Here is a 19,970-nt window from a genome sequence, read left to right as displayed (position 1 = left end):
GACTAGCTGGATTAGAATAAGAGTCTCTAAACTCAGATGCTTGGATGATGCTGGGACTTCCCACCGAGTTGCAAATGGTGCTTATGAGAACTGCATTTGACAGCATCAGCCAAGCCAATTCTTGCTGTATGACCTGACTTCACTGCTTCCTCATGCAAAATCTATTGGAGTAATGTGAGGTTGGTTTTATGGCTGAACTGGCTGTTGCAAGACAAGACCGAAATGTGTGTAAAAACTGATGTCACCTCTTAAACCTTATTGGAATCCATTGTTTTGACTCAGCTGAGCTACAATAGAGTAGAAATCACAATGCAACTTTGCTTGTTTCATAGTGCAGAACAGGGTCTTTTTATTTTTAGGTACTGTTGGCAGCACATCTGTCCAAGGCTTAGGTGAAAGCCTGTATAAACAAGGCCTGAAAGTACTCCTGAAACCTTTCTAAGCTCTTTCTACAGCTGGTATGTTACTTCAAATATGTGCTAAAAGATTTTTTTTAAATTTCTCATGCAAGTTAAGCACATCTTTTCTTAAGTAAACAAATCTATTATTTACTGTGTTTTTAATGAAGAAAATGCAAATTCTCAAGGGGCTTAAACTCTGGCTGCTGCCCCCATCCCCCACTTACCTTTGAATCCTTTTACCAGAACAGCGTGTACATGCATATCTACCATATACCCACACATTGACAGTCCAGTGAGTCTCTGCATTAAAAATGAGTTATCATGTCTTCTTCTTTGTAAAGGGCTTTAAGGTTCTTAAAAAAGAAACTATGCCTGTATAAGAACCATCTCAGAACACTGCAACTATGACTGTTTTAATGATAGACTATTTTAAGCTGATACTTTTTTTGTACTACTTAATTATATAAAGAAGATCTCTTTATTTTCTACCTTAAAACAAACCATATGCTATAAATTGTCTGTCTTCAGGGTATCAAAAAGCCTTTTACTGAGGTCATTAAGGCCAACATTGGTGATGCCCACGCAATGGGACAGAGGCCCATCACCTTTCTTCGTCAGGTAAGGCCTTTTAAAATGTGAAATAATATTATTTCTAAATCTGTCTCTTCTATATAAAGTATCACAGTTTCAGAGACTCTGATTTGCCAGAGTAATTTGTGGTTGTACAACACATGCTTCTCCCAGCTTGATCATAATACACAACTCAGTTATTTTAATCATATTATGAGGGTTGCTTTGTAATTTATGTGCTAGGATAAAATAAAGAATATTTTCATTTACTTAAAGTTTATATAGTCATCCCTACACAAGGACTACAATAAAGAGCCACCTGTTTGGCTCAGACATCAAAACTTCATAGCTGGCTTTCTGAGTCTCCTCTGCAGCCAGTTTTTGTGTGTGTCCCTCATAGTATTTCTCTTTCTTTTTTGTTTTCTTTTATACTCTTGAAATGTTCTGTCTGCCCTCCCCATGTCTCCTGTTACTTGGCTTGTATCATTGGCTAGCTAATAATAGAGGAAAATCAAGATCTCTTGCGAAAAATAGATATTTAGATTTTGGTCTATTGGTATACCTTCAGTGCTTGACTCTCTTTTAATTTGCTGTTGTCCTTTACTTTCAATGCATCTAGTTTTCTTTGGGATTGCAGAGGAATCAGTAAAGCTGACAGTGATATTAATTTAAAGAAAAAGTAGCTTTGAACAACAAATAAAGTTGTGGCCAGTTTACATCAATTTTACTATTGTAGGTGGTGGCGCTATGTACATACCCAGATCTGTTGGACAGCCCAAGTTTCCCAGAAGATGCTAAAAACAGGGCCAGACGGATCTTGCAGGGATGTGGAGGAAATAGTTTAGGTAAGCGTTTAGCTTTACGTGTCATTAGCTGCTTGTCACTGCTGTCATTATTGGTCTTTTTATTCTTTGCTGTAATCCCATCCATTTACGTGGCTTTAAAATGAGTGATGATGAAATTTTTTAAGGGGATGTGCTTTTGGTATGTCTTAGAATCTTGAATGGGGAAGTGCTCAAAAATGATCTACTAAAGTGATTAACAATGAATGTGTTTGACAACTGCAAAATACTGTTGACAGGAGAAAGTGATATAGACCTCTAGGCAAAATTACATATCTCTGATGATCCCATCGTCACTGGTATCTGAGCACTCAAAAATCAGTATTCTGTTATTTGTATAGTGTGTGTATAAATGTTATGTGCTGTTATTGTACATAGTTAGAAGATGTATTCTGACCCTGTCTGTGCATTCTTCCTCGCAACATTCATCAGTCAGTTGTGCCTCCAAGGCAAAGTAGCCCTGAAAGAACAAGCGTAGATACCAAGGGGATATGTTTGTGTCTAGTATTCCTTCCCAAGGATGTATATGTGTGTTTCATAAATAAAAAACAGCTGTTATCTACTTGTATGTGGGAAATGAATCTCCTCTCTCCAAGTTGGAGGCAGGGAGTAGGGGAGCTGTTGGAGGGCCAGAAATGGTTTTGGAGTTACTAGTCTAGCAATTCTGAAGAAAGTGTTCTAGCCATGGGACAGTGCATAGAATCTGGCAGGTCACATTTCATACCTGAAAGGAAGTAAAGAGACTAAAAGTGACATTTCAAAGCACATGTTAAAGTAACTGATGTGTGTCTTATTTTTTCTGATTGCACTGCCTAGTTTTTATGGTGATAAGTGCTATAAAATAAATTGGAAAACTAGTAACTGTATTCCAAGTCTTACATCCTTGGAACACTTTTAACAGTTCATCCAGTGTCAGCCTATACTTTAGTGTTACATGATCTTTTGAAGTGCTCTCCTAGGCTGGCAGATTTCTGTTGCTTGTGTGGCTCTCTTAACTTGAGTATTACCCTGTTTATGAGCTCAGAGATTCCAAGAGCTTGTACTTGGAGAAAAGTTTGGGTGGATCATGCCAGTTCTTGCTTCCAGCTGCAATGTTGTATTAAAGGATAAAAATATTTTCCTCATGCCAGTTTTTAGGAGGGTGTTTCTAGGACTCTGTTACGGTATGAGCCACTCTGAGAAAAATTTGGAGAGCCTGTAGACCAAGCTGACTTTTTTGGACTTAGAGAAGCATGCAGACATCAAGCTGGGGTAGGAATTCTTCACAAGATAGTGCAGCTGCTCTTGGATAGTACAAAATGATTACTCAGCAATATAGTACTGCACATGTTTAAGGAGGGTTGTAAACATTATTAATTCTTCACAACACTTGATTTCTGCCTTGACCTCCATCTTTTTCTTTTTGTAGAATAACTGCCCAAATTCATGTCAGTGGAAGAGTCAGGATTAGAATTCATTAGCTACTGGTTATCCCACTGAATGTGAGACTATTTGCCCATGGTTCTTGAATATTGTATTTCTGGTGTTTCACAAAGTGTGGGTGACTAAAAAAATGCTGAATGTGCAGAAACCCTTCAACAAAGAAACAGCATATTTTAAATAACTCGCAGCAATTCAGTGTAAATAGGGTTCTAAGTGCTTTCAGTAGGCACTCAGGCCTCCTGCGAAATGATCATTATGAGCACAAACACTTCAAAAAAGATCAGTGGTGAAACAGACATGCAGTCCAGACTCCAATCACTGAAGAGCAGCAGAGGCCAACCTTTTTGGCAGGTACACCACAAATTAACTCTGCACCCTCCCCAAGTGCCATTCTGATTCCCCTCCCCTGTCCAATCTGCTGCTCTGTGTTTAGTTACAGTGCTGCCTATCCCCTCCCCAGTCTGGCCACCCTGTTGAAGAGCAGTTTTTCTGTTATGACTTGCACTAAAAAACAAATAAATGTTAAATATTTAGCTTAAAAAAAAAGATAGAACAGATGAAAATATCTAACTTTAATCTGCATGTTTTCAGCACTGTGTAAGCTGTTATTCTTTACCTCAATTGCTGCTTAACCACTCACTCCTCAGCATGGACACGTGTTTGAGGTGGAGGCTGTGACTATATATTTTTTTGACTGGGAGTTTCACCTGCCAGAGTGTTTGATCATTTTAATGTTCCACTTGTAGCCACTTACTCTTGAAGTGGCCTTTTTGGCAGGAGAGTAAACATGGCCCTTGCACCACTGCACCTTCCTCCCTGATGCACACAAACTCCCTTGCATATAAGAATTTGTGTTTTGTATTATAGTCCTGATAAACCGGTTCCTAAAAAAGCTTGGCAGTCTAATATGGAAGGGATGAAAGTTTGCAGTTCTGTTGGAAATGCAGCAGCTCTATATGTTCTTTTTAACTTAAGGTTATGTCTTTATTGCATAGTTAACTGGAGTGACTGGTTCCTGGGTCTGAGCACCAGGGTTAATCTGAGCTGCCTGCAAGGCTAGGGACAGACATTCAAAAAACCGGAGCCTGAATTGATTCAACCTTTGCAGGTTAGTCTGACCTGCAGAGAGTGAGCCGGTTTGTAACAGAACAGACATGCGGGCACATGCCTGCAGTTGCTCAGGCCAGCAGCCAGGGGAGCTAGAGCCTGGAGCCAGCGTGGGGTCAGGGCTGCGCCCGCTGGTCCCTCCCTGTACCACAGGGCTGGGGCCAGCGGCAGCAGCAAAGAAGCTACTGTGGTCGGGCTGCCGAGAATGGCAGTCCCGCCACAGAGCAGCCCCAGCCCCGCTGCATTCTCAGGGAGTGGCACCTCAGCCCGGCAGCACTGAGGGACCTGCCATGAGCCAGACAAAACCCCTCCCTGGCTAGACCCCTGCTCCAGCTGGGGAGCAGAGGGGCAGAGCCATCCTGGCTGGGCTGGAGCAGAGAGCCCAGCCCAGAGACCATGCCCAGAAGCTGGGGGTGTCTGGTTTAACTTAAACCAGAAGGGGTCTGGGACAGACAATGCATAAACCGGTTTGAGCCAACTCAGTTAAGTCTGATACTACATTCAACCAGGTTTATCTTAAACTGGTTTTGGACATTTTGAAACTGGTTTATGTGCACTGAATGTCTGTTCTGTTACAGGTTTACACCAGTTTCAGATCACTTAAACTGGTTTATGTGTAATGTCTGCCCCTAGCACAAGTGTTTCAAAAGCTGAAACCCTACTTGTATAACTGTGTCCTCTTGTCCCCACACAATGTGTCTGGAGGCAGATCCCATAGTTCTTGTGCTGAGATGCTCCAAGACTCTTTTTTAAGGCAGTTGTAACTTGTAAGATACTTGCCTGCCCTTTTGGTGAGGAATTGAAGGGAAATAGGTTGTTGACTAGCAGTTCTCAAGTGATTCCTCTCCTCTCCTGTTGCATGCATCTCTCACCACAGATTTCGTGGGTTCCAGCCCGATTGTAGGCTGATTCCATCTTCTACTCTATACCTCCAGCTGTGTAAACAAGCCTGGACTTAAATGTCAAACTTGGGTCAGGCTTTTCTTTGTGAATGGTTGGAGAGACATTGAGGTAGAACCCAAGTAAGAGTCTGGATTAATTAATTGTGTAGTGAACACCTGTCCTGACATTCCCCACTGTTACTGCTAGTGAAACAATTTAGGATTGCTGGTACTAAATTAACAGTAATGTTGACTGACCCTACCTAGAACAAATGTTACTAGCATAGAGTTAAAAATGCTGCAACTATCTTGCCTACACTAGCAGTTCTAACCTTTATAACATCCTTGCCTGATGTGTAAGGGACTAGGTCTGAGGGACTAAGTTTTTCCTTCGTGGAAAGCCAAAGGAGTATAGATGTACCTCCCCGCCCCTGTGCCCCGGGAAGCAAGAAATAAATTATTTCTTTCTGGAAGTCTCTTCCCAGGACTGATTCCTCAGACTGCCTGTGTTTTGGAGCTGACCTCCCTACAAGTGCATGTAACTGGCCCTTCAGAGTTCAACAGCAATCCTGGGCCTTGGCCCAAAATGATTTTCAGTCTCTGTAAGGCATTCTTTCTTGATGGCAGCAGTTCCAATTGTTTCCTGCCATTCTTTGTAAAGTTACCACAGCACAGATCTTGGAAAAAAAAACCCTGCCATCAGTTCAACTACTAGCATATAACTGAGCAATGAGGGTAAAGTTGGGTATAATCATGCCACTCCATCTAGCAATCTACTTAGAGCCAAGAAGATCCTGTTGTTTCATGGCAGTGCTAAATTACATGAATGCTTATCACATCAAGCTCAGTCTGTGCTTGGCTTTCTAACTTGAATTTATTTTTCAGCCTGCTGGAAGTTTTTTGCACATATTCAGCAGTGGAGTACTTGGGAACAAACACTTGTTGTTTCTATCTTTAAGACCATTATAGTTATTATGAACTTAATCTGAATATTTTAATGAGAACTTTACACCGTATTTCTGGTTACCATTCTGCTTTTGTTATAAATGACAGAAAGTGATTTATATTGGAAAAGTGATACAGTTCTACGTTGTCACAGTGATATTAAAGGACTTGAGTTTTGGTATTTATTTTAATTTTAATTCATCTCATGCTCCTTCTGTTTCTTGCTGCTGCTGTCTGAACAGAAGACATTTCTAAAGTAAATTGGTTGGTTTCTTTGATGAATTTTGATAAAAGTGCAAGCGGCTCCACTAGCTTTGAAATTTCACTGACCAACCTGAGAATTTGCCTACATTTGAATGCCTGATCATATTTTCTTTTTGTACAGGGTCTTATAGTGCCAGTCAAGGTGTAAATTGCATCCGTGAGGATGTTGCAGCATATATTGAAAGAAGAGATGGAGGAGTTCCTGCAGATCCAGATAATATATATCTTACCACAGGGGCTAGCGATGGAATTGCTGTAAGCGTTGCATTTCTGTCCATACACACATTCTGTGCCTAAACTGTACAGTCCATTACACTTGCATACAATAGTCATTCTGATTTAATTTTATTGAAGTTGAAGTCTGTTAAGCTAGATATAAAGTGTGAGGACAAAAACAGGTTGATTGTTACTAAAGACATAGGTACACCATCAAAGTACTATGTTAGGAAGTACCAATAACCATACCCTGCAGTATGAGTTTATTGGTATATGTCCAGCATCTCACTAAGGTGGCTACATAACATCTGTTTTGAACTGTAGTGCTCAGAGCCAACGTGGCATATTTCCCTGCGGTGCTCCCTAGAATGATTCTTGAACAGTGTTGACATTCCCTAAGGATCTGAAGCAAAAGTTTCCTCTGAGCATTTTAATCTATTTAAGGGATTAAACATGGTTTTAGGAGGAAATAGATTTAAGCTAGAAAATTTGCTGTTTATAACGCATTTATAGACACTTAAGTTCAGAGAACATTATTAATTGAAGAAACCAAACCCCACAGAATAGGAACTTTTTAGAGAGCCACTGATCTCACTGAATCCTCTAAACCAGTGGTTCTCAGCCTTTCGAGACTCAAGGCACCCCTGCCATAACTTTTCTGAATTTAGTAACACCCCATTTCCAAAATTTAATTGTACTCATTTTTTGACTACAGGTAAATAATAGACCAATTCTTCTGTTTCAGAAAACTCAGAGAGACCATGGTGGGTGAGAATGTTCTGGACACTGTGGATTCCTATTTGAAATCTCTGGGTTTCTCTTATGAATTACATGTAGGTGTTAGCACATATTGCATGACACCCCACATCATCCTTCAAAGGATCTCACAACATTCTGGTTGAGAGTCACTGTTCTGAACACAAACCACTTGTACTGTCAGTGGAAATTGGCAGTGGAAATTACCTTCAATAGCAAGCTCCTTGTGTTTTAAGCCACCATTTTGAAGTATCCCCAAAGTTTCCCATACAGTTGTGGTGTGTGGGTTTGGGTTTGGGTTTGGTTTGCTAAAGACAGTCATTCCTCGGCATCCTGTCTAAAATGGGGTTCATGATCTGCTACTGTAGGGGTGTGTATAGAACTGCTCCATGTACATTTTACAGCGCTATAATTTAGAGCACTTTTTATAGCACTATAAAGTTACAGCACTCTTAAACATGACAGAAGTGCAGTGTTGCGGGGGAAGGGGGAGCTCTGAGCCTCCCTGCACTCTCCAGGCTAGGATGCAGGGGACACTCTTCTTGGGGCTTTTCCACTGGTCAGAAATTTGACCAGAGTACAAGAAGTTATTTAAAGTACCAGAAGTTACTTAAAGTGCTGTAGGTTGCTTATATGCTGTAAAATCCAGCACTTTAAATTAATCCTTGTTAAATGAGGTATTAAATTTGAAGTGCTGTACCCATTTTTAAAGTGCTATAAAGCCATGCTCGTCTGTTGTCACAGCAATAAACTTCTTTATATAGTGAAAAAGCAACTTCTGTACATACCCTAAAACAATATTTTTTTCAGCAAGCTTTTTCCGTTAGTGGGCAAAAATTATTTAAAATAACATCTTGTGGCATAGTTTGATATTACAGTACTCTTTGATTTGCAAGTTTTTTGATTAATCCAAGGTAATGGATTTATGATCCCTAGCATTTATGATCTAAAGGCTGCATTGGCATCTTGACAGGAACGTGAAAATTTTCAGATATCATGCATCTAAAGGTGGCACAGGATTATCCAAATATGGTTGTTAGCTGATGATCAAAACAACTTGTACAGATTTGCCAATGGTAATAGCCTACAATTTTAAAGAATTTCAGCCCCAGCTGTTAGTCAAAGTTGTTTTTGATGTTAAAAGGACATTCTATGTTGCATTTGCTCTTTGTTACATGTTTTAGAAAATCTTTAGAGAAAATATGTCAGCATTTTAAATATAATGGCTATGAAATATTACTGGTGGGTCATATACCTCCATATACATCACTGTTTATATATGGTAAGCTAACAGGGGGTGAGAGGCATGGAAGTGCAGGCTCTGTTCCTTACCCTGTAGCAAATTTACAGGATACTGCTACAGAACCTAATTTTATTGAGTTGTCTAAGCTGCTGCTCCTCTCTTTGTTACTAGTTTCATATCAACATTTCCTTGAGAGTACCTATTTGGTGCTGAAGACAGAAAAATTTCTCGACTCATAGCATGAAATGGACATTATTTAGATCAGTGGTTCTCAACTTTTTTAGCCTCAAGGCTCTCCTCCATACCTTCTCTCAATTTTGTGGCACCCCAGTTGAGAATCACTGAGCTAGAATGAAATTCAGAAAAGATATGGAGGGCTGCCTTGAGGCTAAAATTGTTGAAAATCCCAGATCAAGCCAGTACCAGGTCATAGTGGCAGGGACAAGGTCTAACTTTCCCATGCTGTGTTCTTTCCCTGAAACTTTGGAATGGATTAAATGCAATCTTCAAAAATTGCATGGCAGAAAGAAAAATGTAATTGAGTTGTATTATGCCTCACTCACTCAGCCAGTAATTTCATTTGCATGGTGTATGTCCTTCAGATCTAACAGTGTAATTGATAAGAGTTTCTGGCTATTTCAAAGACCTCTGTAATTGAAATTCAGCAGAAAGTAAAGGACAGAGAGTAAAAGAGGATAAATAAGAACTTCTGGAACAAATAATTAATTCTGATTTCATTTTCCCCTCTTCTCTTCTTAATTCCTTCATTTTTTCCAGGCTATTCTAAAACTTCTGGTCTCCGGAGGAGGGAAAACCCGAACTGGAGTGATGATCCCCATCCCACAGTATCCTTTGTATTCAGCAGCCATATCTGAACTAGATGCCATCCAGGTGAACTATTACCTGGATGAAGAGAATTGCTGGGCACTAGATGTGAATGAACTTGGTCGTTCCTTGAATGAAGCTAAAGCATACTGCAATCCAAAGGTCCTTTGCATCATCAATCCAGGAAATCCTACTGGTCTGTAACTCCTTTGTTCATGTCAAAAACTTTGGTTGCCCTTTCCTCATTGTGTATGTTCAGAATATGCTTGTGATTTACAGAACGCTTGTAGCTGAATTGTAGTGGTAAATGCAAAGGGTCCCTTCATATGACACATCTTTCAGGTGGAAACTTGCACAGGCATAATCTGGCCAGGCACGTTTTAGTATACAATTCATAAATGTACTTAAGCTCAGTGAGGGGGTAGGGGTGGGGGCAGGAGGAGGGAAGCTTCTTGCCTGTAGAACTAAGTTTGATCTTGAGTGTTTGCCAGGCTACTTGTAGAGAATGTTTTTGACTGAAGATGACAAGTTACTGTGGATGTCAATATAAAAATACAAGTATAACCCTTCTTAAAAATGCTGCATTCCATAGTGTATCAAATGGTTCATAAATATTAAGGCATCAAATAGACCCCCATAAAACTTGCTTTTGATCCCCATCTCTAATAAAATTGGCAGTTGGAGGGGAGAAATACAAATATGCCACGAGTCCCTAAATAAATCACACATTGCTCTTAGCACATTGACCTGTTTCCTCTCATTCTGCTTGTTTGAGCAGAAACCAGTTTCCTCAAGTTACTGGCGCACACTGCTTGGGAAAGTTGTACCAAAATCCATTATACTACTATTTAATTTTCCTTATTTCCTTGTTGTGAGGGTCTTTTAAGGAAAATCCAAATTTCCATTACTTTTATAAAGAAAAGTAACATCTTATTCAGAAGCTAGCAAGCAGTCTTAATATTCTGGAGCAAAAGACTTTGTCCACTAATGTGTTTTTTTCTTTTTTTCTTTTCCTTTACCGTTATAGGTCAGGTTCAAAGCAGACAGTGCATTGAAGATGTTATACATTTTGCTTGGGAGGAGAAACTCTTCCTTTTGGCTGATGAGGTAGTAAAGTAAAAAGCTACACATTTCTGTTCTGAGCATTCCTGATTTTAAAATAGGGACACAAGTGCTTCGTTCTTTACTTGTAGTCAGTATGATTCTTGGTTTGCAAGACAGAAAATGGATGATCACATTTAAGTTGAGAATAAAAAATCCAAGCCTGTCAGTCTTGAAGGAGTAATATGAAAAATGTGTGCTGGGATGACTTAGCTTAGGAAAATAAGGACACGAGGCTCCAGTAAGGACACAATTCCCATTTTTTCTGAGGTTATTTTATTTTATTTTTTTGATCAAGAATGGATGTTAGTGATATCAGCTGTCTGTTCAGAATCTGCCCGTCTGGCCACAGGAGTAGTGTGGGGTCAGTCTGTGGGCCAGATCCTGTGGAAAGTCCTGCTGGTCAGATGAGCAGCCTTATTTCAAATAATTTTAAAAAAAAGTATTTGTGGAGAAAATTTTTAAAAGATATAAAAGGTCAAAGCTCACTCTTCTTACAAAGGCTAATCTATTAAATATAGTGCAAAATATCAAATTTTGATCACTGTAATTTTATGTTATAGGAGATATAGTTCTGTCCCCTAAAATGTATTGTTTCACCTGTCGAACGTTCCAGACTTTCTGAGTGATTTGCATTCTGTGCAACGTGCTAGTCATTTATTCTGTTGGAGAGAGATTATATTGTGTCTCCTTGTGTAGGTTTATCAGGATAACGTGTACTCCGAGGGATGTCAGTTCCATTCCTTCAAAAAGATTCTGTATGAGATGGGACCAGAGTATTACAACAATGTAGAACTAGTCTCCTTCCATTCCACCTCAAAGGGATACATGGGCGAGTATGTCTGTCTTAGATTTCCTTTTCCTTTTCCTTTCCTTTTTCCCTTTCCTTGGCAGCTAGTGACTATTGATAGTGAGGAGGCACAATCACTAGCGTAGCGACAGGGGGAGGGGGTAAGGGGGGGACAAAGGAGGCATGCCCCTGGATGCTGGCTGGGGTGGGTCGGGGGTGGGAGGGGGCTGCGCTTTTCGGGCCCTCCAGGGGTACTCAGTCACTTCTGGTTTTGCCACTGGTGTTTCCGCTGCCGCCCGCCCCCCAACTCAGCGATCGGCCACGGATGGTGGGATGCCAATGGAAGTATTGGCCCCCGGGTGCTGGACACCCATGCTACACCACTGGGCACAATTTAAATGTTCTGGTGATATGCAGTGGGGTTCAGGGCAGGTACTCTGCCCTGTCTCAGAGACAAAGGAGTTTTTATTTCTATTCTAGAGCTACTTTTAATGCCATGCTTTACGATACTATGTAGTAGCAGATGGAGACTGTTCTAAAAGAGAGCTACACATGAAGAAAACTCTGGCAGGAGGTGTGGGGGGCAGAGGGTGTTTGGGTCTTTCCAGAGTTTGGCCTCTGCCCCAGTGGTGCAGGGCTTGTCTGGACTCACCAGAGCTTGGCCCAATGGCCTGAACTGGCCCTGCACCGTCAGGGCTGTGCACTGTCCCAGACTGCCCTTGTGCCATTGGGCTCACCAGAGCTCAGCCCCAACCCCGATGGCACAGGGATGGCCTCCAAGCCCTGGACCTCCAACCGCCCCCCCCTCCGCCCACCCTGGGCCCCATAGACTTACCTGTATGCAGCTGCTGGAGCTGCTCCCATTACCCTGCTCGGCTGTACTGCCAGCCACGTGCGTGAGCGTGCACACATATGCATGGCACCTGCAGCCCTGGATTTTTTTCCCTTTACTTGCCTGTTCCCTTTCTGTAACAAAACTGATGAACATTAAATCTGGGGGGTGAGGGTGGTGAGTGGCTCCCCATGCCCTCCCAAAACATCACCAATGTTTCTTTTAATATATCTCCTTTTGCAGTATGGCTAGAAGATGAGGAAGCTGTTTTATAGTTTAGGATGGTTTTAGCACATAAATGAGCTGCAGGGGATCTTTTGTCTTCTATTACTGCAATGCAGCAACTGTTAAGGCAATTACATGCGCTGCGTCTGTGTGCACGTGCAAGGGAGAGAGGGAGTGTTTCATTATTTGCAGGCTAGCCCAGTGATTCTTCAGCTTCTCTTAGTGAACTGTTTGTTAAGAGATTTCACACTTTTACAGACCCCCATACCCCCACCAGTCCCTCTATGACAGGTTCCCAAAAATATTTAAGTTTGACCTCCCAAGGACAACCCTATAGTCCCCTGCTTCTGCAGGAAGGGCAGGGATGGAAATGACAACCTTTTGCTCAGAAGGACTCTGCTACTGCTGTATGTTTCTGTCATGAGGCGTGTAATAGCTGAATTACGTAGAGTTGCAGATATATATGGGATTCTACTTAAATTGTGGTTTCGCAGATTTCACAGAAACCGTGAGATTTGGGGTTGCCCACAAAATCAACAACAAAAAAAAGCTTAAAAAGCTGGTTCTCCAGTGGGAGCCAGTGGTCCTCCCTGCTGCTGTGGCCCAGCCTTGCAGCCTGCCCAGGAGGGGAAGGCACCAGCTGGCGGGGCAGCATGAAGGATAGCAAAAAAGATGGCAGCTGCTCCCTCATCCCTCCTCCCTACCCCTCTGCCCCCCAGGGCCTTTCCATCAATTGGTACTGAGGGGCAGGGCCGCACAAAGGGCAACCAGCAGTCAAGATGGCAGCCGCCTCCCCGTACCTCCCCCTGTCCAGGGCCTCCCCACCAATCAGTGACAAGGGGCAGGGCTGCCAGGACATGCCCGTGAAATTGGCTCTTCATGCCATGGCCACGCCACAAAAACTGCTTTGTCTTATTGCAAGTTAAGCAGACCCCAGTTATATATGCTAATGTACAGAAGGTTAATGGAGGTTAAACTTGAGTATTTGGTTGCCCTTTTAGAGACTTGTCCAATATGGAAGATGTTTAAATGTGTATGTTAATTGTATTGGCATAAAGCAAAGTGTTCATGACCTAGTATTCAGCTGAATACTTGCTCTCCCTCTACTTTGGGGGGTTATTTTCGTAGCTTTTTCAAAAATAATACCTTCAAAAGTATTCACTTTTTTTTTTTTCCATACATCCACCCTATTCCTAGGTGCGGCTACCGAGGAGGTTATATGGAAGTGATTAATTTGCATCCAGAGATCAAAGGACAGCTTGTTAAGCTTCTCTCTGTTCGTCTCTGTCCTCCAGTATCTGGACAGGCAGCTATGGATATTGTAGTGAATCCTCCAGTACCTGAAGAAGAATCTTACGTACAGTTCATCAAGGTCAGCTATAGTATATTTGTTCCGATGCGTGTTTTCTAACCCTCTGCCAACTGAAGTCCTACAAAGGATGCCGCCTCCTTTCTTTGTAGGGTCCTGTAATAACACTTGCCCACAGAACTTACGAGTTTAATTTAAACTACTGTTAATATAAGTACAATTATATATCCTAGATTTTTGTTTGAAGCCATAGCACTTCTATCATGCTTGCCTAGCTTGAGTTCAGCTGCTACGTACAACATATAACTTTCTCTTATAGTTTTGCATAGTAGGTAAGAACGACTACTTAATGAGACTAGCTTCTGCTAAAAAACACTATAGGAAAAATAAACTACCAAATGATGTTGTAGCTTTTACAAATGAATATACATATGATAAATGATAAATTAATATACATATGGTGCCTCTATGTAGTGAATTACAAAATGCATAGTGTAAGAAATCATAGTTACTTTTTTTATTTGTAGAAATACCCTGCCACATACAACTCTGCTGGAACTTTGTTGACTCAGTGGTGTGACAAGGGATAGATGTGGCCCATTATTTATAAAGCAGTGTTCTCATGTTAAATGCAAATTTGTATCTATCATAAGAGACAGGAATTGCTCTTCAGAAAAAAATATTTTATTTTTTTTCTTTTTTTAAAGATAGCTTCCTATCTCATAACTAGATCTTGATAGGAACACTAGCCAGTTCAAATTTTGGTAAGTAGACATGAGAAATTTTCCCTGAAGGTCACCAGCCCAGGTTAATGGTGACCAGAAGTCACTGTCAGCTAAAGATTGCTGTTTTGTGGCTGTTGGTGAATGAATTGCTTGCAGCCCTGTTCAGCTGGGACAAATGTTCACATTGCAAAAGTCATGGTTAGCATGCTTGCTGTTAGCCCTTATATCTTTGGCTTCTCTGCTGGGGCTACAGAGCCTGGAGTAGAATTTGTCTCCTCAGATCAGATTTGAGATGTATTGAAAATACAGTGCAGAAAAGCTCATCTGCTACTTAAGCTATATGCACTTTGTGGATAAACAGAGGACTTCAGGACTGATGGTACATTGAAATCTGCATTTTCTTTAAAATTATACTTTCCCCCTGTAAACTCCTGTTTTGCCTTTTTTGCTCAGTGGGAGCCCCCACTTTGAATTCTAGGCTTTTCAAGGCTATTGTCCTCAAACTCAAAGAGGATTTTGCACTTGCAGAACTCCCTTTTGACCACAGAATCCCAGATACCTTGTTTTATAGACTGGGACCACTTGATCATATAACACGTATCTGCAGAAGAGGCCCTAAAATTACCTTTATAAAGGTAATTTAATCACTTCTGTAATTAAAAACAAAAGACAAGTCACAAAACTCATTCATCCCAATATTACTTTAAACCTTTGAGTTTGTTGTGTTGGGTGTGGCACCCTAGGTGCAAGAACAGTATGAATCTGATATTTAAGAGGACATTTAGGTTGACCAATGTAGGACTGTTCAGTATGATTGATGTCACTTAGGAACACACAATATAAAAGGATGTCCCAGGTATGAATTCCAGTTTTCTGCTATTACAGTTAATCATGTCCAACTCCATCCTGAAACCAGTTTAGGTTTTTTGGTCCATTGAAGTTTATATTCATTATTTTCATTGCTAATTTTGACTATATCTTGCTTGACTTCCAGTTAGTAGGAAAGAATCACTTTTGTTTTACCAACTATAAAATTACTGAACCAGCCTAACAACCTATTTTTTCATTTATTTTTTCATTACAGCTTAACATCACTATTTTTTTCCATTTAATGAGCAGTTCAGCTTTTCTCTATCCTTATTCCCTCCTATTCCTTTTTCCAGGAAAAGGAGTCTGTATTAAACAATCTTGCCAAAAAAGCTAAGCTAACAGAAGACTTGTTTAATCAAGTACCAGGAATTTACTGCAATCCACTTCAGGGAGCTATGTATGCTTTCCCAAGGATCTTTATTCCTTCCAAAGCTATTGAGGCAGCAAAGGTCAGTCGTTCGTCCTTCATTCTAATCTAACTTTCCCCGATTTGTTGCTGCTCTTCTCATAGATGGATTTTTTTGTGAAGGAGGAGAAAAGGACTGTGCAGCTATAAAGGCAGTATGTTGCTAATGAACAAGAGAACTGGTTTGTAACTGGGGCCCATTTATCCTCTGTTACACAAATGCAGTTTTTATTACTTTCAGTGACTTATGTCCATGTAACTGAGAGAAAAATGGGATGCTTGGCTTGTTTTTTATTGAAGTAATGCCTTTTGACCATGCATATAGCATGGGCATGATGATTTGATTAAAATAGAAGAACTCTTTTGGTGGTTATTCAGGTGACTTTCTAATCAACATATATTTAGGAAAATCCAGTTCAAACGTTTGTCTGAGAAGTATTAAAAGGGTAGAGATGCAGTAATTACTCAAGGACTCTTTAATATCTTCTTTAATCTGACAATTTTTAGTGAAATGTGATTTTTGAGTGCCAATAAAAGTCTGTTTCAGAAAATACGAAGTCACAGCCAAGCAAGAAATGTGGGTAGAAATGGGGAGAACTGGGTTTTTTGAAGTGGCTGTTCTGTTCATTCTGTTCCATTGGGCAGGCATAACTGAGAGCTTGCATGCATTTCACCCACAGTGAGAGTTCCTCTCCTTCCATTCGGTACAGAAAATATGAGAAGTCAGAAAATAAGAGAGCTTCAAAAAGAAAGAGAAAAACATAAAATTCCATATTTTGTGCATTTTGATTTGTCATCTGAAGAAGAAAAACTAACTCCAGTCTATTGCTTAGGGTAATAAAATGGCTCCTGACATGTTCTACTGCATGAAACTTCTGGAAGAAACTGGTATCTGTGTCGTACCAGGCAGTGGGTTTGGCCAAAGAGAAGGAAGTTACCATTTCAGGTGCAGTATCTTTTTTTTTTTTGTAACATATTGTATGCTATAAAGATTTGGTGATTAAAATCATGGATTTCTCTTTCCTAACAAAATAAAACCATGAGGGCTGTTAAGGGCAAGCCATGGAAACAAATTTAGTCCAATTCACATTGCTCTTAAACCTGCTGTCTTTCCCCTGAGCAATTCAGACCTGCTTTCTCTTTCCCATGGACATTCTGTGTGTAGCTAATTATAGCTGTAGCAGTAGGACTAGTTTGTTACTTGCTATTCAGGTTTGGAAAGTGTTTCTTCAGTTCAGTCATATTTACTGTGTTCTGTTTTGTGCATTTGAGTTCACCTAAGAAACTCATAGATTCACAGATGCTAGGGTCAGAAGGGACCTCAACAGATAGAGTCTAACCCCCTGTGTAGGCAAGAAAGAGTGCTGGGGTCAGATGACCCCAGCCAGATGCCTATCCAACTGTTAAGTTGCAAAGAAATCAGAAAATACTGATTGTGTAGAATTGTGGTCTTGTAAAAGAAATTCTGTTGAAGCTTTGGTCTACTTTAAAGCAGTGAGTCAGCGTAGCTGCATACTAAAAAGTGACTATGAAAACTGCACCACCTTTTTCAGAAGATTTGCTTCCTACATATATTGAATAATATCCTCTGACTTAACTGAAATGAACTGGAGGTGAGGGAAGAATTGTTCCACCCTTCCTCACATTGAGTACCTAAATCCACATGTAGCCCTGTTGGCCATCTAAATGCATTTGCTTTGAACAGCTTGTGTAATTAACCTCTTAACATGAGGGAGCATTGCAAAATCCAACTTTTTTGTTAGCAATGCAGAGACAATACAACCACTGAGAATAAGATGGATTATATTTTGGCTCATGCAACTTCAAAACAAGCTGTTAACTAATTTAATTTCAGATCTTAATTCTCATATCAGTTCACGTCTCAGTAGTGCAGGTCTTTTGTAAAGGGAAATCTGTTTTGCCAATAGATTTGGATTTTCAAAAATCTTTTGACAAAGTCCGTCACCAAAGGCTGTTAGAAGAAACACAGTTACTGTGGGATTGGAGAGAAGATCCATTTATGAATCAAAAGCTGATTAAAAGATGGGAAATAGGGTAAGGCTAAATGGTGTTTTCAGAATGGAGAAAGATCAATAGTAGGGTCCTTTAGGGATCTATGCTGGGACTGGCTTTGATCAACGTTTTCGTAGAGGGTGTGAAGATACTAAATCATTTTTTGTAGTCACATTGCAGAAAGATTTCTCAAAACTGAGTGGGCAAAAAAGTGGCAGGTGAACTTCAGTGCTGACAAGTAAAAAGTAATGCCCATATAGGTGGAAATGACTAAGTGCAGGGTGCTGCACTTGGGCAGTAGTAACCGGCAGCACACTTGTAAGATGGGAAACTCCCTTCTTGTGAGCACGGAGAGAGAAAGGGATCTTGGAGTCATCATTGACTCCAAGATGAACATGGGCCGACAATGCGAGGTCATGGTTGGCAGGGCTAACTGGACCCTATCGTGCATCCACAGGTGCATCTCAAGTAGGGCCAAGGAGGTGATCCTCCCCCTCTACGCGACACTGGTCAGGCCACAGCTGGAGTACTGTGTCCAGTTCTGGGCACCCCACTTCAAGAGGGATGTGGACAACATTGAGAGGGTCTACAGGAGGGCCACCCACATGATCTGGGGACAGCAGGGCAGACCCTACAATGAGAGGCTACGGGATCTGAACCTGTTCAGCCTTTACAAGAGAAGACTGAGGGGGGAACTTGTGACCATCTATAAACTCACTAGGGGGGACCAGAAGGGTTTGGGGGAGACCTTGTTTCCCCTAGCGCCCCCCAGGATAACAAGGAATAACGGCCACAAGTTGTTGGAGAGTAGGTTTAGATCAGACATCCGTAAGAACTACTTCACAGTCAGGGCGGCTAGGATCTGGAACCAACTTCCAAGGGAAGTGGTGCTGGCTCCTACCCTGGGGGTCTTTAAGAAGAGGCTCGATGCCTACCTGGCTGGGGTCATTTGAGCCCAGTTTTCCTCCTGCCCAGGCAGGGGGTCGGACTTGGAGATCTACAAGGTCCCTTCCGACCCTACTTCTATGATTCTATGACCTTAACTATACATATACAGTGCTGGACTGAATTAGCTGTTATGACTCAGGAAAGAGATATTAGAGTAATTGTAGATAGTTCTCTAAAAACCTTGGTTCAGTATGTAGCAGCAACCAAACACCCAGTAAAATGTCTTACTAATAGTGAGGCTGCATGAGGTAGAAAGAATTCAGGTTGATTTTCTGGATTATTGGACTTGATTCTTCTATGAAAGCTTTCAGAGTTGGCAGTTAAAAAATATGCATAATGTTACATGTGAATCGACACAGCTTGATATAGAACAGTGTCCAACAATGCAATTATATATCATCTCTTTTCAGAACATGAGGTCATGGGATATAAGAATTAGAAACAGGTGACTTGCTGAGGATTTGCTACATCATTTCTAAAAACAAAGTCTGGTAGCTAGTACATTAGCCACACAAAGCAGTGATCTAAATATAGCAACTCTGACTATAATATGCATGCAGAGCATAAGAAAATATCTTAAAAACAGGTTGCAAGAAGGTACTATACCCTCCCACTCTAAGAAAGGCTCTTTAAGTGAATGTGTAGGCATTTGGCTTGGTTTCTTTTTAAGAGTGTTGTGTTGGGATTTGTTTGTTTGTTTTATATTGTAAAGTGAATCACAGTGTTTCTCCTCTTTTCCAGAATGACTATTCTCCCTCCCGTAGAGAAACTGAAGATTCTACTGGAGACAGTGAAAGACTTCCATATAAAGTTTCTGGAAGAATATGCATGAAAGACATTCTGATTTCCCCACCACCACCCCCCAAAAACCAAATGCAGAAAATGAACAAAGATGTGCTGAAAATGAGCTATTCATCTAAACTGAGTTCACAATAGTTAGAGCCCATCTATGGGATAAAACTACTACTGTTTCCTGAACAATTAAATATAATACCTGGTGTGGAACATACTGTCACACTAACACTTAAGTTTCTTGGTGATAGGCATAGGGACGGAGGGAATGTAAAAAGGGGAGGAGAAGAGTCTAGTAAATAATATTGTGCCTTGGTTGGAAGTTGTGTTGATGGAAACTTCTGGCATATTTGGTTGGGGAAGGAAGTATGAAAACAGCTTCTTCAAAGCTGAAATGCAGATATAGCAATTATCTGGTCACTGATATCCATTTCAAACTTTACCAAAAAAAACCCCTAAAATTTAGTTCCAGGTGTGGCTGAAGACT

At 40.8% G+C, this 19,970-nt stretch overlaps 1 protein-coding gene across 2 annotated transcripts; it reads left to right on the top strand.

The window, feature by feature from the left end:
* The first annotated feature begins 902 nt into the window (after positions 1–902).
* On the top strand, positions 903–19,700 carry GPT2 (glutamic--pyruvic transaminase 2). Of its 2 annotated transcripts, XM_006034342.3 has the most exons (10): positions 903–1,019; positions 1,708–1,816; positions 6,554–6,687; positions 9,425–9,668; positions 10,500–10,579; positions 11,273–11,409; positions 13,618–13,792; positions 15,618–15,773; positions 16,564–16,676; positions 19,433–19,700. In XM_006034342.3, the coding sequence occupies exons 1-10, from the start codon at positions 987–989 to the stop codon at positions 19,521–19,523; spliced, it is 1,272 nt and encodes a 423-aa protein (XP_006034404.1). In that variant the 5' UTR covers positions 903–986; the 3' UTR covers positions 19,524–19,700. The 2 variants fall into 2 exon arrangements, with proteins under 2 accessions (XP_006034404.1, XP_025072111.1); XM_025216326.1 differs by lacking the exons at positions 16,564–16,676; positions 19,433–19,700 and adding an exon at positions 16,411–16,553.
* The last annotated feature ends 270 nt before the right edge of the window (positions 19,701–19,970 follow it).

This window comes from Alligator sinensis, unplaced genomic scaffold (assembly GCF_000455745.1).
Source record: "Alligator sinensis unplaced genomic scaffold, ASM45574v1 scaffold827_1, whole genome shotgun sequence".
Lineage (NCBI taxonomy): Eukaryota > Metazoa > Chordata > Crocodylia > Alligatoridae > Alligator > Alligator sinensis.
Note: the sequence above shows the minus strand (reverse complement) of the source record. Positions and strands in the feature narration are given on the sequence as shown.